General features: G+C 42.4%; 1 protein-coding gene across 1 annotated transcript in view; it reads right to left on the bottom strand.

Moving 5' to 3' along the window:
- LOC128644145 (uncharacterized) overlaps window positions 1-18,310 on the bottom strand; it is a gene marked incomplete at its 3' end in the record, with an annotated part of 268,123 nt that overhangs the window by 97,457 nt on the left and 152,356 nt on the right. Inside the window, exons 4-5 of the mRNA XM_053696855.1 lie at window positions 16,796-16,939; window positions 16,391-16,448 (exon numbers count right to left, since the gene is read on the bottom strand). Coding sequence (XP_053552830.1) covers window positions 16,391-16,448; window positions 16,796-16,939 — 202 coding nt within the window. The remainder of the gene's footprint in view (window positions 1-16,390; window positions 16,449-16,795; window positions 16,940-18,310) is intronic.

Raw genomic sequence — 18,310 nt, 5'->3', positions numbered from 1 at the left:
ATCAAAAAGCTCTGCTTAAAGATCATCGGACCTAGAAGGACAAGAAAACCCCTCCCCTAATTGGGTCATTCATCCACAGTGTCAGACACTACGAAGAGTACCGGGACAAGACTCCAAAAGTCACCTCGTCCAGAAAAAACTGAATTAAAAGCTCAACTCCGGCCTCTAGGACCCCTGGACCCATATGCTCCAGCATCAAGTGCCCATCCAGAAAAACCTAAGACAGGTCCTGCCTGTGCTTCGGTATAGAAGTGCCTGCTCTGCCCGGACCAGAATAATTAGAAAAGGCTCCTTCTCTATATTAGAAGGGAATAACAGACTGAACTATTACCCAAAACAGGTCCTGCCCGTCATCAAGGGTACAACACGTCTGTCATAAAAACACATAAACAAAAAACTTAAGTTCCAGCAGTGCTAGGAACTGAAAATAAACAGATATAAAAAAATAAGTTCTGCAACTTAAACTTTCATATCTATAAAATTAAGGGAACATCACTCCGACCAGAGATCTAGAAGCTTCCATCAGAAGACATTCATCTCGACCATCAAAGTCGATATAACCAGAAACAATTCAAGTGACGAAACTTCCAAAAGAGAGTTTCCACAAGAACCCTGAGCTCTTAAAACAAAAACTATCTGAGACGGATTAGAAAAGAAAATGGTTAAACGCACCAGACTGCAAAAGGGTGTGCAAAACGAACAGGTCCTGTCTGTATATAACACAAACCCCCCATAGAGCTCAGGACTAGGATTCTAAAACTATATACATAGAGACGATAAAGGAGAGGATCCAACCCTCTCCACTCATCTTATCAAGATCGTTATCTGATATAGAGGACTGAGATCCATCTGACGGATCAGGACTGGGAACCTCTAACATCGCCAAAATCTCTCTCAGGAGTAAATTTAGGAGTGCCACTCTAAGTCTAAAAGTCAAATCCTCCTCAGTCGGAGGAATCAAATCAAGCAATTCTGACCCCGGAGGTTCTACCTCTGAAGCCTCAGAGGGAACCACACCTCCAGAAGACAGATCTGGCACAATCATCATTTTACATGACGGCCCATGTGTAGGAGAGCACGGATTAACCCTTTGCTTCATAGGCGGAAGAGGCAAACTCGCTAAAGCCATAGAGATGGCCATGCGAAAACGTGCAATAACCTCTGGTGGAAAAAAGTCTCCCTCAGACGAAGGAGTAATGGCACTTAGGGGAACTGCATGTGTAGGATAAGATTCTAGGGAACGCACCTCACAGACGAGGAATCCTCAGAGTTAGATGACTCAGTGGTCTCTAACATCTCAACATTGTTAGAAGAGAACATCCTATTACGGCATACAGAACATAATTGAGCAGGATAGTCTACCCGGTCCTCCTCACAACATATGCAGGTATCAAAATCTGTATCAGAGGAATCCTCTAGAATATCAGACACCTCCATAATTATAATTAAGAGTTTTAGACAAAACAAACAAACTGGCACCTACACCCCCAATGGCTGGGGAACTCACCACCTCCTATGACCCAGACAGGTAGAGAAATTAACTCTTCTCCAAAGCCATTCTGTCAGGAATCGGAATTGGAAAAAAAGACGTGACTACACCCAGTCACATGGTGCCTCATGCAGGACTGCTCCTGCTAGGAAAAGTGCGCCAGCTCAATAAAACTGTGCAGCTCTGAAACCTGTATGTTCCGTATCAGCCTAAGAGCCTAAAATGTCTCCTTACACATACGCAGTCAAAATCCCATAACAAACATGATTAAAAAAGACCCCACTGTTCAATAATCCCCCTCAGGAAATATTAACCCTTGATTCCATAAAGAGGAGTCCCACTGAGACCCTGTCTTCTATCATTAACATGTGTGTATAAAATTAAACAATCTTACCGGAATCCAATCTGTGGAACAGCAACACGGCTCTTCAAGTTTGACAGATAGTAGCAGCGCCTCTGACATGGACTTGAGTGAAGAAAGCAAGCAGCGAAACTCGTCAGCGCTGATTGCTTATAGGAGCTGTTAATCTGATTCTGGATGGTTTCTCAGAAACACTCTCCATTCATCAATGCTCTCACTGAGAGGCTGACAAGACTACTTAAAACTCCAGTTCCATCCCAAAGGGCAGGTACCTCTCATAAGGAACTACTCCGAAAAAACATCTGACACTTCTCTGCCAACCTCCTGTAACGAAAGGCAAAGAATGACTGGGGGATGAGGAAAGTGGGGGAGGTATTTAAGCCTTTGGCTGGAGTGTCTGCCTCCTCCTGGTGGCCAGATTCTGTATTCCCACAAGTAATGAATGCAGCTGTGGACTCTCCCTGTATTTAGAAGGAAAAGGCACTTACCTGCTCCACTGTCCAGCATGTAGACAGTTACAAGGTATGAGAAGACACAGTTCTTCACAGAGACCTTTGAAAAAGAAAGAACAGAGTAGCCAACTCTGGCTTTCTAAACTAGGGCAGCAAATGTTAAGAAAACGCAGTAAGTACCTATTTACAAGTTCCTGCTTTAAAGCCACCACTAGGGGAAAATGTTCTATGTATTTTTTATTTTCTTCTATGTGAAGAACATTGGAATATAAAATATTCATTACTACAATCAAGTTAGTGCTATAGGGTATAACTCCTGTAGGGTTAGTGCACGAAAAATAAGTGTTTGTTATTTCCAGTTTGGGCTTTCCATTGAAGCTTATGGGGAGACGTTGGCACGGTAGCGATATTCAAATTCCTGAAGTTACTGCTCGCCGGCTATTGCTCACACACAAATATTTTACTTTTTAACTTGTAATATGCATACTAAATCATGTGCTTTAAAAGTTTATTTCTGGCAGTGTTTTGCGCAAGCAAAATCGCTAAATATTGCACCACTTGTAATCTGACTCATAATGTTTGGAAACAGTGTAACTGATAATAAAGTGTGAGACATATGAGAAAGACAACATTGGGCAATAAGCATTAAAGGTAAAACCTCTCGGTGTAATACAAGTAAACAATAATAATAATTCACTGCATACAAATAATACAAATTCAAAAAAAGAGTTCCAAAAAAACTAAAACTATGCGTACCTGATAATTTTCTTTTCTTCAGATGGAAAGAGTCCACAGCTGCATTCATTACTTTTGGGAATTCAGAACCTAGCCACCAGGAGGAGACAAAGACACCACAACCAAAGGCTTAAATACTCCTCCCACTTCCCACATCCCCCAGTCATTCTGCCGAGGAACAAGGAACAGTAGAAGAAACATCAGGGTGAAAAGGTGCCAGAAGAACAAAAATAACAGACACCCCACAGAAAAAATACGGGCGGGGAGCTGTGGACTCGTTCCATCTGAAGAAAATAAAATTATCAGTTGCATTCATTACTTTTGGGAAAACAATACCCAAGCTATAGAGGACACTGAATGCAATAATTGGAGGCGGCCCATTCTGAGGGAACCAGGCCTAAAAACCCCTACCCAACAAAATCTGGCTTCGTCTGAAGCCGAGAACAACTTAGAAAAACAAAAAAGAAAAAGCCCAAAGACACTGACCCGTAGATAGTCCACAGCCTTGCTAGAGACCGCAGGAACTAGACTCGACTGAGTCAACAGCCTCCAAGAGACACTGTCCCCAGCAGTCGGTCTCCAAACAAAAAACCCTTACTAAAGAAAGGGAACAAACTACCATATTCTTCCACAAAGAAGAAAAGGCATGGAGAAAACATGATTGTACTTGTAAAGCGCAGCTAATCCCCCTTAGGGGACTCAAGGCGCTGCTCATTTTATCAACCTCGAAAGGAGGAAAGGCTGAGTAGACCTTGCCAGGAATCGAACTTGCAGCCCTCTATTTGCTACAGTGCAGAGTAGCCACAGTGCATTAGTATGCTGAGCTAGCAGAAGGAACTTCCAGAAAAAAAACTCTAAAAAGGGCACAACGAGTCCTAAATAAAAACACAGAGCAAAAACCAGAGAAAGCGGGTCAGGCTAACAGAGACCCAACCAGTCTCATAGAAACAAGGGGAGGCGACGCCTAGACCCCAGAAATACAGAAACCACGGGATGAGGCCGGGAGTCTGAAACAGAGAGAGGATCTTCCCCTAACACAGTGCAACCACACTATAGAAGCAACTGAATCTCAGAATACCGAAATATTCAGAGCGAACCTTGTGCAGCAAGCTCAGATAGATCTGACGAATAACACCTGAAGCAAAAACACTGCACGCTGCAGTCATCTAAAAATGACTTTGAACTTAAATACTTGCAGGGCAAGTAAAAAAGCAGCTGAAGATAGGATCCTTCAGATTGCTAAGTATCCACTAACCAGCGGATAACGTTGCAGGCTATCTAAGAGCCGCCAGTCCTTCCCACAAATCTTGAATGTGGAGAAAGGAGAAACCTCAAAAAGGCTTACTGTACCTCGAATGCTCCGAGGACGAAGTAGCAGAGCAACAGATTTCAGATCCTGCTCCAACACCAGACCAGCCAAGCGACAGACATGTCTGATAGACAGGGTGACAGAAAGACCCCAACCACAAGACCCCAGGGAATGGAAAGAAAAAGGGGGGACTCACCCACCCCAACAGAGCTCGGGTGCCAACCCAATCCACTCCTCCAAAATAAGGCACTCCCAAGGAGAACCCCCTAGGACCTGGAACAGAGAAGAGTGCAATAGATCCGTAGGAAGACCTTTCACAACTCTCTTAGACAGTCTCTACGTAGAGAGATCAATTTCCAACAGGTGGAACAGAGCCCACAGAGCAGCAGATGCTGCCCCTTAAAGAAATAAGTCACCTGATCCAACCTCCTACACACAGGACAGGACAAAGACCCTCCAGAGAGAGGAAACCCCCAACTCATAAGGAAGATAAACAATCCCCTCCAAAGAGAAGGGCACAGATAAGAACAGCGTACATGTCCACAAGACATGAAGCCCTAGTATGATCAAAACACGGACCGAATGAAAAATCATCCAGACACCACTGTTGACCCAACAGAGAAAAAAACTCCCCATAGAAGAGCACACTCCGCCCGAAGGACAAGTCAGGCCTTAAAGTTTATAACCAGTACCCGAAGGTGGATGTGAACTCTGGCCTACCTGCTTGCAAGCCCAATGAGCTAGCCCCTATGTCGCAACATAGGGTCCCTGAAAAAAACTCCCGAACCAGTCCATCGGATCATAAGTCTCCAAACACCCAAGAAGGATCCAAGACAAAAACTCCGGACCCGGGACCCAGAATAGTCCTAGAACAAACAACACCCTCACGGAACCCAAGATACCCCATCTGAAGCAATCAGACCTCACAGGGGATGTTAACCGGGAAACCCGGAGAACAGGTACAGGACTCACTCGTAATTCCCAGCCCAAAGGGAAGAGAACACTCTTAGCCGGAAGTCAACACCCCCCCCCAGCAAGGTACTAGGCCGCGACAAAGTCACACAATTTCTCTAGAGCCCAAAGGCCCCAAGGGCGGCACAAAGGGAAATGAAAACGAGAACAGAGTCACCTGAAAGAGAGTAGAAAGAAAGGCTAGTAGAAATGTTCCATAGGACCACACCCAAGGGAGAAGAATGCAAAGCATTCCGAACTCAGGCAGAAAAACATCCCCTAAGCAAAAAGCTTGGAAAAAGAGACAACACCTCCTATTGCCCCTGATATGGAGACGACTAACTCCCGAAAGAAGGCAGAGCCTCACAGCCTTCACTTCCTAATTAAGCGGCCAAAGCCGCCAGAAAAACGTGACGAAGTCCAGTAAGTCTCGACCCAAAGGAAGAGAACCTCTAAAAGGAACAAGTCCTAAAAGGACATATACAAAACAAGTAAGTAGAAAAGTGGATGCACCAGTATAAGGTGTATCCAAAAGACCAGGGGGATTGCACCCTCCTTAAATGAATGACAAAACACAAGAGTATATATGCAAAGAAAAAATGTTTATGTAAATGTGATCATAATTCAATAAACAAATACACAAATAGACACAAAGACACACATAAAAGACAACACATGCGCCCCTCATAAAGCTCTGAAAGAGACTAAGCCGGCTAGTGGTAAAATAAATAGTGCTAAATGCACCACTAAATAAAGTGCCAGATGCCGTTCAACTTGTACCAAATGGTAAAGGCTTGTAGTCACGTATCCTAATAATAATAAATACTTAGCGGCTGGTAACATGAACAAATATGTCAGTGGTCAGGTCACAGTTCGTATCCTGTAATGACGATTGCAGCAGGCACAGCAAGTAAAAAGTAAGCCAATAAGCAAACAAGCCAGTCGTGATGTACCCAAGCAGTTAGGCATAAGCAAAATCAAGCAAAGTCACTGAAAGAGCCAAATGTAACCTTCCGCTATAGCCCTGTGTGGGGTATCCACATGAGATGATAGAATATACAGGGAGTGCAGAATTATTAGGCAAATTGTATTTTTGAGGATTAATTTTATTATTGAACAACAACCATGTTCTCAATGAACCCAAAAAACTCATTAATATCAAAGCTGAATAGTTTTGGAAGTAGTTTTTAGTTTGTTTTTAGTTATAGCTATTTTAGGGGGATATCTGTGTGTGCAGGTGACTATTACTGTGCATAATTATTAGGCAACTTAACAAAAAACAAATATATACCCATTTCAATTATTTATTTTTACCAGTGAAACCAATATAACATCTCAACATTCACAAATATACATTTCTGACATTCAAAAACAAAACAAAAACAAATCAGTGACCAATATAGCCACCTTTCTTTGCAAGGACACTCAAAAGCCTGCCATCCATGGATTCTGTCAGTGTTTTGATCTGTTCATCATCAACATTGCGTGCAGCAGCAACCACAGCCTCCCAGACACTGTTCAGAGAGGTGTACTGTTTTCCCTCCTTGTAAATCTCACATTTGATGATGGACCACAGGTTCTCAATGGGGTTCAGATCAGGTGAACAAGGAGGCCATGTCATTAGATTTTCTTCTTTTATACCCTTTCTTGCCAGCCACGCTGTGGAGTACTTGGACGCGTGTGATGGAGCATTGTCCTGCATGAAAATCATGTTTTTCTTGAAGGATGCAGACTTCTTCCTGTACCACTGCTTGAAGAAGGTGTCTTCCAGAAACTGGCAGTAGGACTGGGAGTTGAGCTTGACTCCATCCTCAACCCGAAAACAGAATTTATGCTTACCTGATAAATTACTTTCTCCAACGGTGTGTCCGGTCCACGGCGTCATCCTTACTTGTGGGATATCTCTTCCCCAACAGGAAATGGCAAAGAGTCTCAGCAAAGCTGGCCATATAGTCCCTCCTAGGCTCCGCCCACCCCAGTCATTCGACCGACGGACAGGAGGAAATATATATAGGAGAAACCATATGGTACCGTGGTGACTGTAGTTAGAGAAAATAATTCATCAGACCTGATTAAAAAACCAGGGCGGGCCGTGGACCGGACACACCGTTGGGGAAAGTAATTTATCAGGTAAGCATAAATTCTGTTTTCTCCAACATTGGTGTGTCCGGTCCACGGCGTCATCCTTACTTGTGGGAACCAATACCAAAGCTTTAGGACACGGATGAAGGGAGGGAGAAAATCAGGTTACCTAAACGGAAGGCACCACAGCTTGCAAAACCTTTCTCCCAAAAATAGCCTCCGAAGAAGCAAAAGTATCAAACTTGTACAATTTGGCAAAAGTGTGCAGTGAAGACCAAGTCGCTGCCTTACATATCTGGTCAACAGAAGCCTCGTTCTTGAAGGCCCATGTGGAAGCCACAGCCCTAGTAGAGTGAGCTGTGATTCTTTCAGGAGGCTGCCATCCGGCAGTCTCATAAGCCAATCGGATGATGCTTTTAAGCCAAAAGGAAAGAGAGGTAGAAGTCGCTTTTTGACCTCTCCTTTTACCAGAATAAACAACAAACAAGGAAGAAGTTTGTCTGAAATCTTTTGTAGCCTCTAAATAGAATTTTAGAGCACGGACTACGTCCAAATTGTGTAACAAACGTTCCTTCTTTGAAACTGTATTCGGACATAAAGAAGGTACAACTATCTCCTGGTTAATATTTTTGTTAGAAACAACCTTAGGAAGAAAACCAGGCTTAGTACGCAAAACCACCTTATCTGCATGGAACACCAGATAGGGCGGAGAACACTGCAGAGCAGATAACTCTGAAACTCTTCTAGCAGAAGAAATTGCAACCAAAAACAAAACTTTCCAAGATAGTAACTTAATATCTATGGAATGTAAAGGTTCAAACGGAACCCCTTGAAGAAATGAAAGAACTAGATTTAGACTCCAGGGAGGAGTCAAAGGTCTGTAAACAGGCTTGATCCTAACCAGAGCCTGAACAAATGCTTGAACATCTGGCACAGCTGCCAGTCTTTTGTGTAGTAAGACAGATAAAGCAGAGATCTGTCCCTTTAGAGAACTTGCAGATAATCCTTTCTCCAAACCTTCTTGTAGAAAGGAGAGAATCTTAGGAATTTTTATCTTATTCCATGGGAATCCTTTGGATTCACACCAACAGATATATCTTTTCCATATTTTATGGTAAATCTTTCTAGTTATCGGTTTTCTGGCCTGAACCAGAGTATCTATCACAGAATCTGAAAACCCACGCTTCGATAGAATCAAGCGTTCAATCTCCAAGCCGTCAGCTGGAGGGAGACCAGATTTGGATGTTCGAATGGACCCTGAACAAGAAGGTCCTGTCTCAAAGGTAGCTTCCATGGTGGAACCGATGACATATTCACCAGGTCTGCATACCAAGTCCTGCGTGGCCACGCAGGAGCTATCAAGATCACTGAGGCCCTCTCCTGATTGATCCTGGCTACCAGCCTGGGAATGAGAGGAAACGGTGGAAATACATAAGCTAGGTTGAAGGTCCAAGGTGCTACTAGTGCATCTACTAGAGTCGCCTTGGGGTCCCTGGATCTGGACCCGTAGCAAAGAACCTTGAAGTTCTGACGAGACGCCATCAGATCCATGTCTGGAATGCCCCATAATTGGGTTATTTGGGCAAAGATCTCCGGGTGGAGTTCCCACTCCCCCGGATGGAATGTCTGACGACTCAGAAAATCCGCCTCCCAGTTTTCCACACCTGGGATGTGGATCGCAGACAGGTGGCAGGAGTGATCCTCCGCCCATTGAATTTTGGTCACTTCTTTCATCGCCAGGGAACTCCTTGTTCCCCCCTGATGATTGATATACGCAACGGTCGTCATGTTGTCTGATTGGAACCTTATGAATCTGGCCTTTGCTAGTTGAGGCCAAGCCCTGAGAGCATTGAATATCGCTCTCAGTTCCAGAATGTTTATCGGGAGAAGAGATTCTTCCCGAGACCATAGACCCTGAGCCTTCAGGGATTCCCAGACCGCTCCCCAGCCCACTAGACTGGCGTCGGTCGTGACAATGACCCACTCTGGTCTGCGGAAGCTCATTCCCTGGGACAGATGGTCCAGGGTCAGCCACCAACGGAGTGAATCTCTGGTCTTCTGATCTACTTGAATCATTGGAGACAAGTCTGTATAATCCCCATTCCACTGTTTGAGCATGCACAGTTGTAATGGTCTTAGATGAATTTGTGCAAAAGGAACTATGTCCATTGCTGCAACCATCAACCCTACTACTTCCATGCACTGCGCTATGGAAGGACGAGGAACAGAATGAAAGCGTGACAAGAGCTTAGAAGTTTTGATTTTCTGACCTCTGTCAGAAAAATCCTCATTTCTAAGGAATCTATTATTGTTCCCAAGAAGGGAACTCTTGTTGACGGAGACAGAGAACTTTTTTCTATGTTCACCTTCCATCCGTGTGATCTGAGAAAGGCCAGAACGATGTCTGTATGAGCCTTTGCTTTTGACAGGGACGACGCTTGTATTAGAATGTCGTCCAAGTAAGGTACTACTGCAATGCCCCTCGGTCTTAGAACCGCTAGAAGGAACCCTAGCACCTTTGTGAAAATCCTTGGAGCAGTGGCTAACCCGAATGGGAGGGCCACAAACTGGTAATGCTTGTCCAGAAAAGTGAACCTTAGGAACTGATGATGTTCTTTGTGGATAGGAATATGTAGGTACGCATCCTTTAGATCCACGGTAGTCATAAATTGACTTTCCTGGATAGTGGGTAGAATCGTTCGAATGGTTTCCATCTTGAACGATGGTACCCTGAGAAATTTGTTTAGGATCTTCAAATCCAAAATTGGTCTGAAAGTTCCCTCTTTTTTGGGAACTACGAACAGATTGGAATAAAATCCCATTCCTTGTTCCTTTATTGGAACTGGGTGTATCACTCCCATCTTTAACAGGTCTTCTACACAATGTAAGAATGCCTGTCTCTTTATTTGGTTTGAGGATAAGTGAGACATGTGGAACCTTCCCCTTGGGGGTAGTTCCTTGAATTCCAGGAGATAACCTTGAGAAACTATTTCTAGCGCCCAGGGATCCTGAAGATCTCTTGCCCAAGCCTGAGCAAAGAGAGAGAGTCTGCCCCCCACTAGATCCGGTCCCGGATCGGGGGCTACTCCTTCATGCTGTTTTGTTAGCAGCGGCAGGCTTCTTGGCCTGCTTACCCTTGTTCCAGCCTTGCATCGGTTTCCAGGCTGGTTTGGGTTGTGAGGCATTACCCTCTTGCTTAGAGGATGCAGAATTAGAGGCCGGTCCGTTCCTGAAATTGCGAAAGGAACGAAAATTAGACTTATTTTTAGCCTTGAAAGACCTATCTTGTGGAAGGGCGTGGCCCTTTCCCCCAGTGATGTCTGAAATAATCTCTTTCAATTCTGGTCCAAATAGAGTTTTACCTTTGAAAGGGATGTTAAGCAATTTTGTCTTGGATGACACATCCGCTGACCAAGACTTTAGCCAAAGCGCTCTGCGCGCCACAATAGCAAACCCTGAATTTTTCGCCGCTAATCTAGCTAATTGCAAAGCGGCATCTAAAATAAAAGAGTTAGCCAATTTAAGTGCGTGAACTCTGTCCATAACCTCCTCATATGGAGTCTCTCTACTGAGCGACTTTTCTAGTTCCTCGAACCAGAACCACGCTGCTGTAGTGACAGGAACAATGCACGAAATGGGTTGTAGAAGGTAACCTTGCTGTACAAAAATCTTTTTAAGCAAACCTTCCAATTTTTTATCCATAGGATCTTTGAAAGCACAACTATCTTCGATAGGAATAGTAGTGCGTTTGTTTAGAGTAGAAACTTCCCCACTCGACAATAGGGACTGTCTGCCATAAGTCTTTTCTGGGGTCGACCATAGGAAATCATTTCTTAAATATAGGGGGGGGGGGGGGACAAAAGGTATGCCGGGCTTTTCCCACTCCTTATTTACTATGTCCGCCACCCGCTTGGGTATAGGAAAAGCGTCGGGGTGCACCGGAACCTCTAGGAACTTGTCCATCTTGCATAATTTCTCTGGAATGACCAAGTTGTCACAATCATCCAGAGTAGATAACACCTCCTTAAGCAGTGCGCGGAGATGTTCTAATTTAAATTTAAATGTCACAACATCAGGTTCAGCTTGTTGAGAAATTTTTCCTGAATCTGAAATTTCTCCATCTGACAAAACCTCCCTCATGGCCCCTTCAGATTGGTGTGAGGGTATGACAGAACAATTATCATCAGCGCCCTCCTGCTCTTCAGTGTTTAAAACAGAGCAATTGCGCTTTCTCTGATAAGTAGGCATTTTGGATAAAATATTTGCTATGGAGTTATCCATTACAGCCATTAATTGTTGAATGGTAATAAGTATTGCCGCACTATATGTACTAGGGGCCTCCTGCGTGGGCAAAACTGGTGTAGACACAGTAGGAGATGATGTAGTATCATGTTTACTCCCCTCATCTGAGGAATCATCTTGGGCAATTTCATTATCTGTGGCAGTACTGTCCTTACTTTGTTTGGACGCTATGGCACAATTATCACATAAATTTAAATGAGGAGACACATTGGCTTTCATACATATAGAACATAGCTTATCTGAAGGTACAGACATGTTAAACAGGCTTAAACTTGTCAACAAAGCACAAAAAACGTTTTAAAACAAAATCGTTACTGTCTCTTTAAATTTTAAACAGAAAACACTTTATTACTGAATATGTCAAAAAGTATGAAGGAATTGTTCAAAAATTACCAAAATTTCACCACAGCGTCTTAAAGCATTAATAGTATTGCACACCAAATTTCAGAGCTTTAACCCTTAAAATAACGGAACCGGAGCCGTTTATAAATTTAACCCCTATACAGTCCCAGCTATAGTCTTTGCTGAGACCCAACCAAGCCCAGAGGGGAATACGATACCAATTGACGTCTTCTAGAAGCTTTTCCAGCAATTTTTAGATCCTCACACATGCATCTGCATGCCCTGCTCTCAGAAAACAACTGCGCAGTAATGGCGCGAAAATGAGGCTCAGTCTACAACTAGGAAGGCCCCCTGACTGGAAAAGGTGTCTAACACAGTGCCTGCCGTTTAATAAACGTTCCCCAAGTTTATAAATGTAAATTGTCAGCATAAATATGAATAAAATGCCCAAATAAAGCAATCGATTTAGCCCATAAAAATGTCTACCAGTTTTTTAGCCCATCATAAGCCCTTTATTCTGTTTGTTTGACTAAGAAAATGGCTTACCGGTCCCCATGAGGGGAAATGACAGCCTTCCAGCATTACATCGTCTTGTTAGAAATATGGCTAGTCATACCTTAAGCAGAAAAGTCTGCTAACTGCTTCCCCCAACTGAAGTTACTTCATCTCAACAGTCCTATGTGGAAACAGCAATCGATTTTAGTTACTGTCTGCTAAAATCATCTTCCTCTCACAAACAGAAATCTTCATCCTTTTCTGTTTCAGAGTAAATAGTACATACCAGCACTATTTTAAAATAACAAACACTTGATAGAAGAATAAAAAACTACATTTAAACACCAAAAAACTCTTAACCATCTCCGTGGAGATGTTGCCTGTTCAACGGCAAAGAGAATGACTGGGGTGGGCGGAGCCTAGGAGGGACTATATGGCCAGCTTTGCTGGGACTCTTTGCCATTTCCTGTTGGGGAAGAGATATCCCACAAGTAAGGATGACGCCGTGGACCGGACACACCAATGTTGGAGAAAAGGCCCCACAAGCTCATCTTTGATGATACCAGCCCAAACCAGTACTCCACCTCCACCTTGCTGGCGTCTGAGTCGGACTGGAGCTCTCTGCCCTTTACCAATCCAGCCACGGGCCCATCCATCTGGCCCATCAAGACTCACTCTCATTTCATCAGTCCATAAAACCTTAGAAAAATCAGTCTTGAGATATTTCTTGGCCTAGTCTTGACGTTTCAGCTTGTGTGTCTTGTTCAGTGGTGGTCGTCTTTCAGCCTTTCTTACCTTGGCCATGTCTCTGAGTATTGCACACCTTGTGCTTTTGGGCACTCCAGTGATGTTGCAGCTCTGAAATATGGCCAAACTGGTGGCAAGTGGCATCTTGGCAGCTGCACGCTTGACTTTTCTCAGTTCATGGGCAGTTATTTTGCGCTTTGGTTTTTCCACACGCTTCTTGCGACCCTGTTGACTATTTTGAATGAAACGCTTGATTGTTCGATGATCACGCTTCAGAAGCTTTGCAATTTTAAGAGTGCTGCATCCCTCTGCAAGATATCTCACTATTTTTTACTTTTCTGAGCCTGTCAAGTCCTTCTTTTGACCCATTTTGCCAAAGGAAAGGAAGTTGCCTAATAATTATGCACACCTGATATAGGGTGTTGATGTCATTAGACCACACCCCTTCTCATTACAGAGATGCACATCACCTAATATGCTTAATTGGTAGTAGGCTTTCGAGCCTATACAGCTTGGAGTAAGACAACATGCATAAAGAGGATGATGTCGTCAAAATACTCATTTGCCTAATAATTCTGCACTCCCTGTAAGGTAGGGAGGATAGTATTTGTTAACAACATCCGTTAACAATCAAAAGTTAATACCACATCCAGGAACCGTTTTAGCCCATGTGAACTACCTCTCCTTTACAGATGAGCGATGAGTAATGAAGATCCGACTCACTTCACCTCCACACAGGGAAAGATAACATATAGCAGGGAAAGGTGGGGGGATCCCACGGTTGTAGTGCTGCAAACCAATGCCTCCTCCTGCGTGTTTCGCTCTGTAGCAAGGAGCTTCTTCCGGGTGATAGCATAGTGCTCAGGATGGTTCCTCTTATTGGCTGCAAAGATCATGTGATTACTACGTCATTAATTAAACTGAATTATTGAAACGGCACATACGTTTTCTCTTTCGGTTTACACTTATCATCTATAATTATGCTTCACATATATTACACATAACTTTTTAGAGGAACACATGCACAGCAAAACAAGACAAGACGGACAACATAAAGAACTTAGGTTAATATAATTTTTACTACCAATACTTAATATTGAAAAAGAAAATAGAATAAAATAGAAAAAATATTACTTAATTAATTCAAATTTTAATGGTGACCTGTGTCATATTATGTATGAAGCAATGCAATATAAACCCTTTAGATTAACTAAGGTTTACTGGGACTAGGGGGTCCGCTAAATCTCAGAACAGCCCAAACATCTGAGAACAATGGAATAAAGAAGGGGCTAGTATAGCATGGGGATATAGTAGCAAAGCCATATACAGTATATCTATTAAATAAAATCAATTCATTTTTAGGTAAGAAAGGGGCAAACTCTAATTTCTCATATAGTCCTATAGGAGACAGAGTTTTTAAATTAAAGATCCACCTTGTCTCTTTTTGGAGCAAGATGGTATCTATGTTACCACCTCGTCTGTGCTGTTTGACTTGTTCGATGCCTGTGAATTCCAAACCATCCAATTTGGATTCATGGAACTGTACGAAGTGCCTAGCAATTGGGCTGTCAGTATTTAGATTAGGGCTGCAACTAACGATTATTTTCATAATCGATTAATCGGCCGATTATTTTTTAAATTAATTGACTAATCGGATAAAAAAAGACTCAATAATTGTTTCCTATATTTTAAATAAAATCAACATACTGAGTGTTACAAATATAAACTTCAGACTAAAACTTTACATTAACACAACAATTTGTCCAATTTCTAGGCAGCAGAACACAGTTTTATAATTAAACAAAACAAAACTAAAAACTTATTGAAAAGAGGCAGAACTAGAAAGAGTTAGACTATCACTGTTAATAACATTCTGCTATTCACTCTTTCAGAAACTTTGCATTGAAATGCAAAAATCTCAACATATCCACATGCTTCTGGCTAAGGCTGGTTCTATGTGTGCAGCTATATTTCCTGCAGCAGAGAAGAGACACTCAGATGGTGTTGAGGTGCTTGAGATGTATAAGTAGGGTTTTGCCAATTTCACCAAAGTGGAATATTTATCTTTGTTAACTTTTCACCAATGCAAAGTGTTTTTCACCTTGGCAAGGGTCCTCTCAATAAAGTAACCCTTGACTTCATTCTAACATAAAAAATATCTTGAATATCTATATGCAATGGTAAATACCCAGCTATAATGTTAGGGGAAAATATATAGTCCGCTCTAAAAATAACAAATATATACTTATAAAGGTTAAATCTGGTACATATTATCACAATTTATTAAAAATATAAAAAAACAAAAAACAAATCAAAAGCGCTAAGGACTATATATCAATAACAGGACAAAGCCTTACACATTTATTTATACAGTACATATAATCAGCAATAGCAAGCAATACGCTAATAATTGTGCAAACCGATAATAGTGCACATCAATTTAAATAACTCCCATCAATCTAGGGGCAAGGTGTAAACAACAAGCTTGGCACTATATCATGAAAAGCATAGTTCCAAATCACCAGATTTAATATAAACAATCCAAATGATGACTATTATATCTGGGTTGCACCTAAGTCAGGGGTAGTTGTAAACGTATACTGTCCTGAAAAAGTGAAAAGTAGACGTCTGTAGACGTCCTTTAGGCTAAGGACATAACCATAAAAAACAATACCATGTGCAGGAGTTCATTGGAGTGAAGGAGCTGGTGCTGTGCACAGACCAACTAATTGCAAACCAACTAATCGATTATGAGATTCGTTGACAACTATTTTCATAATCGATTATTATCTATTATGACTATTAGTTGTTGCAGCTCTAATTTAGATATTTAATGTCATCCCTATGCTCATAAAGGCGTGTTCTGAACTCCCTATAGGTTTTTCCTATATAGAAGCATAGGCATGAGCATGACAACAAATAAATAACTCCAGTTGTAGAACAATTTATGAAAGATTTTATATGAAAAGTAGTTGTTTCAAAGGTTTTAGTTCTTTTAACGAAAGTACATGCTACACAATGACTGCATGGAGAGCATCCTGCTATGTTTTGTGCATGGTCTGTCAACCAATCCTTTTGTGTTGTCTTCACAAATCCACTTTTTACCAATAGGTCTTTCAGATTACCTGCACTCCGTGCAGTCATTAAAGGATACTCTCCCACAGAGTCGGAGAGATCGTAGTCCTGGGACAGCAGATACCAGTTTCTACTTAGTATGGTTCTCAGTTCTTGCCAGTGTGAGTTGTATTTCATAATAAATCATATTTTGCTGTCCTCATTTAGTCGGTCTCTCCGACCATATAGGAGGTCCTGTCTATCTTGAATCTTAGCCTTATACCTTGCTCATTTTATTGCTCTTTTCGAGTATTTGGTGTTTGCCTTTACTAATCAAAAGGTCCAAAAAACTAATACTATGGCTATCACTAGTACAGGTAAGGAAAATATTAAAACTGTTCTGGTTCAAAATGGATACAAATTCCTGCAATTCAGTACTTGAACCTTCCCATAGTATTAGAATATCATCAACGTACCTGATCCACAGGGACACGTTTGCGACCACCCACGCGGCCAGATCTCCAAACACCACCTGGTTCTCCCAAAGACCCAGGTGTAGGCAGGCGTAGGTGGGTGCACACGTAGCCCCCATGGCGGTACCGCAGACTTGTTTGTAATATCTTCCATCAAACATGAAGATATTAATATGTAGTCCAAAATCCAACAATTTAATCACAAATTTAATATGCGTATCATAATCAGAACCAATCAGCAGCCAATAAGAGGAACCATCCTGAGCACTATGCTTTCACCCGGAAGAAGCTCCTTGCTGCCTTGCTACGGAGCGAAACACGCAGGAGGACGCGTTGGTGTGCAGCACTACAACTGTGGGATTCCCCCACCTTTCCCTGCTATGTTATCTTTCCCTGTGTGGAGGTGAAGAGAGTGAAGAGAGTCGAAACTTCATTACTCATCGCTCATCTGTAAAGGAGAGGTAGTACACATGGGCTACAACGGTTCCTGGATGTGGTATTAACTTTTGTTTGTTAACGGATGTTGTTAACGAATACTATCCTCCCTACCTTATATTCTATCATTACTCATGTGGATACCCCACACAGGGCTATAGCGGAAGGTTACATTTGGCTCTTTCAGTGACTTTGCTCGCTCTGCTTGATTTTGCTTATGCCTAACTGCTTGGGTACATCACGACTGGCTTGTTTGCTTATTGGCTTACTTTCTACTTGCTATGCCTGCTGCAATCGTCATTACAGGATACGAACTGTGACCTGACCAATGACATCTTTGTTAATTTTACCAGCCGCTAAGTATTATTATTAGGATACGTGACTACAAGCCTTTACCATTTGGTACAAGTTGAACGGCATCTGGCACTTTATTAAGTGGTGCATCTAGCACTATTTATTTTACCACTAGCTGGCTTAGTCTCCTTCAGAGCTGTATGAGAGGCCCATGTGTTGTCTTTTATGTGTGTCTTTGTGTCTATTTGTGTAATTGTTTATTGAATTATGATCACATTTTATCTTTGCATATATAAAAAGGACACTTCCAAAGAGACCATGAAAGGCAAAACTGTAGGAACGGCGGTATGAAGGACCAAACTCCTCCAAGCCTCCAACCCACAACGGGAAGGAACACTCTAGTACCCGAAAAATTTGGGAACGACTGAGCATGTCGCCGCGGATCTCAATGGAGTCCCGGCCCACTAGATCCCGAAGGAGACATCACACCACAACATGAGCTTTAGAACAAATAAAAATCATCCTCACCGGATGAAAATAAAAGATAAGGAAACCCGTAGGTTATCGCCCAGGAAGAACGGACAGACCAGCAGGACCAGCCCAACAGGGGTCCGGGACTTCCAAGCTCAGAACTGGAAAAGGATACACAAATAACAAAGACTATAAGAAGATTACTTCATCCCCTTATGTCTATGTATGCAAGCCAGTCGAAGAGTAAAACTGAGAATCCCCAGACCCATTAAGAGTGGGATCCTCCAGCAATGCCAAAAACATGCCTTAGTAGGACAC

This window comes from Bombina bombina, unplaced genomic scaffold (genome assembly GCF_027579735.1).
Source record: "Bombina bombina isolate aBomBom1 unplaced genomic scaffold, aBomBom1.pri scaffold_557, whole genome shotgun sequence".
Taxonomy (NCBI): domain Eukaryota; kingdom Metazoa; phylum Chordata; class Amphibia; order Anura; family Bombinatoridae; genus Bombina; species Bombina bombina.
The sequence above is the reverse complement of the archived record's forward strand: the minus strand, read 5'-3'. Positions and strand labels throughout refer to the sequence as shown.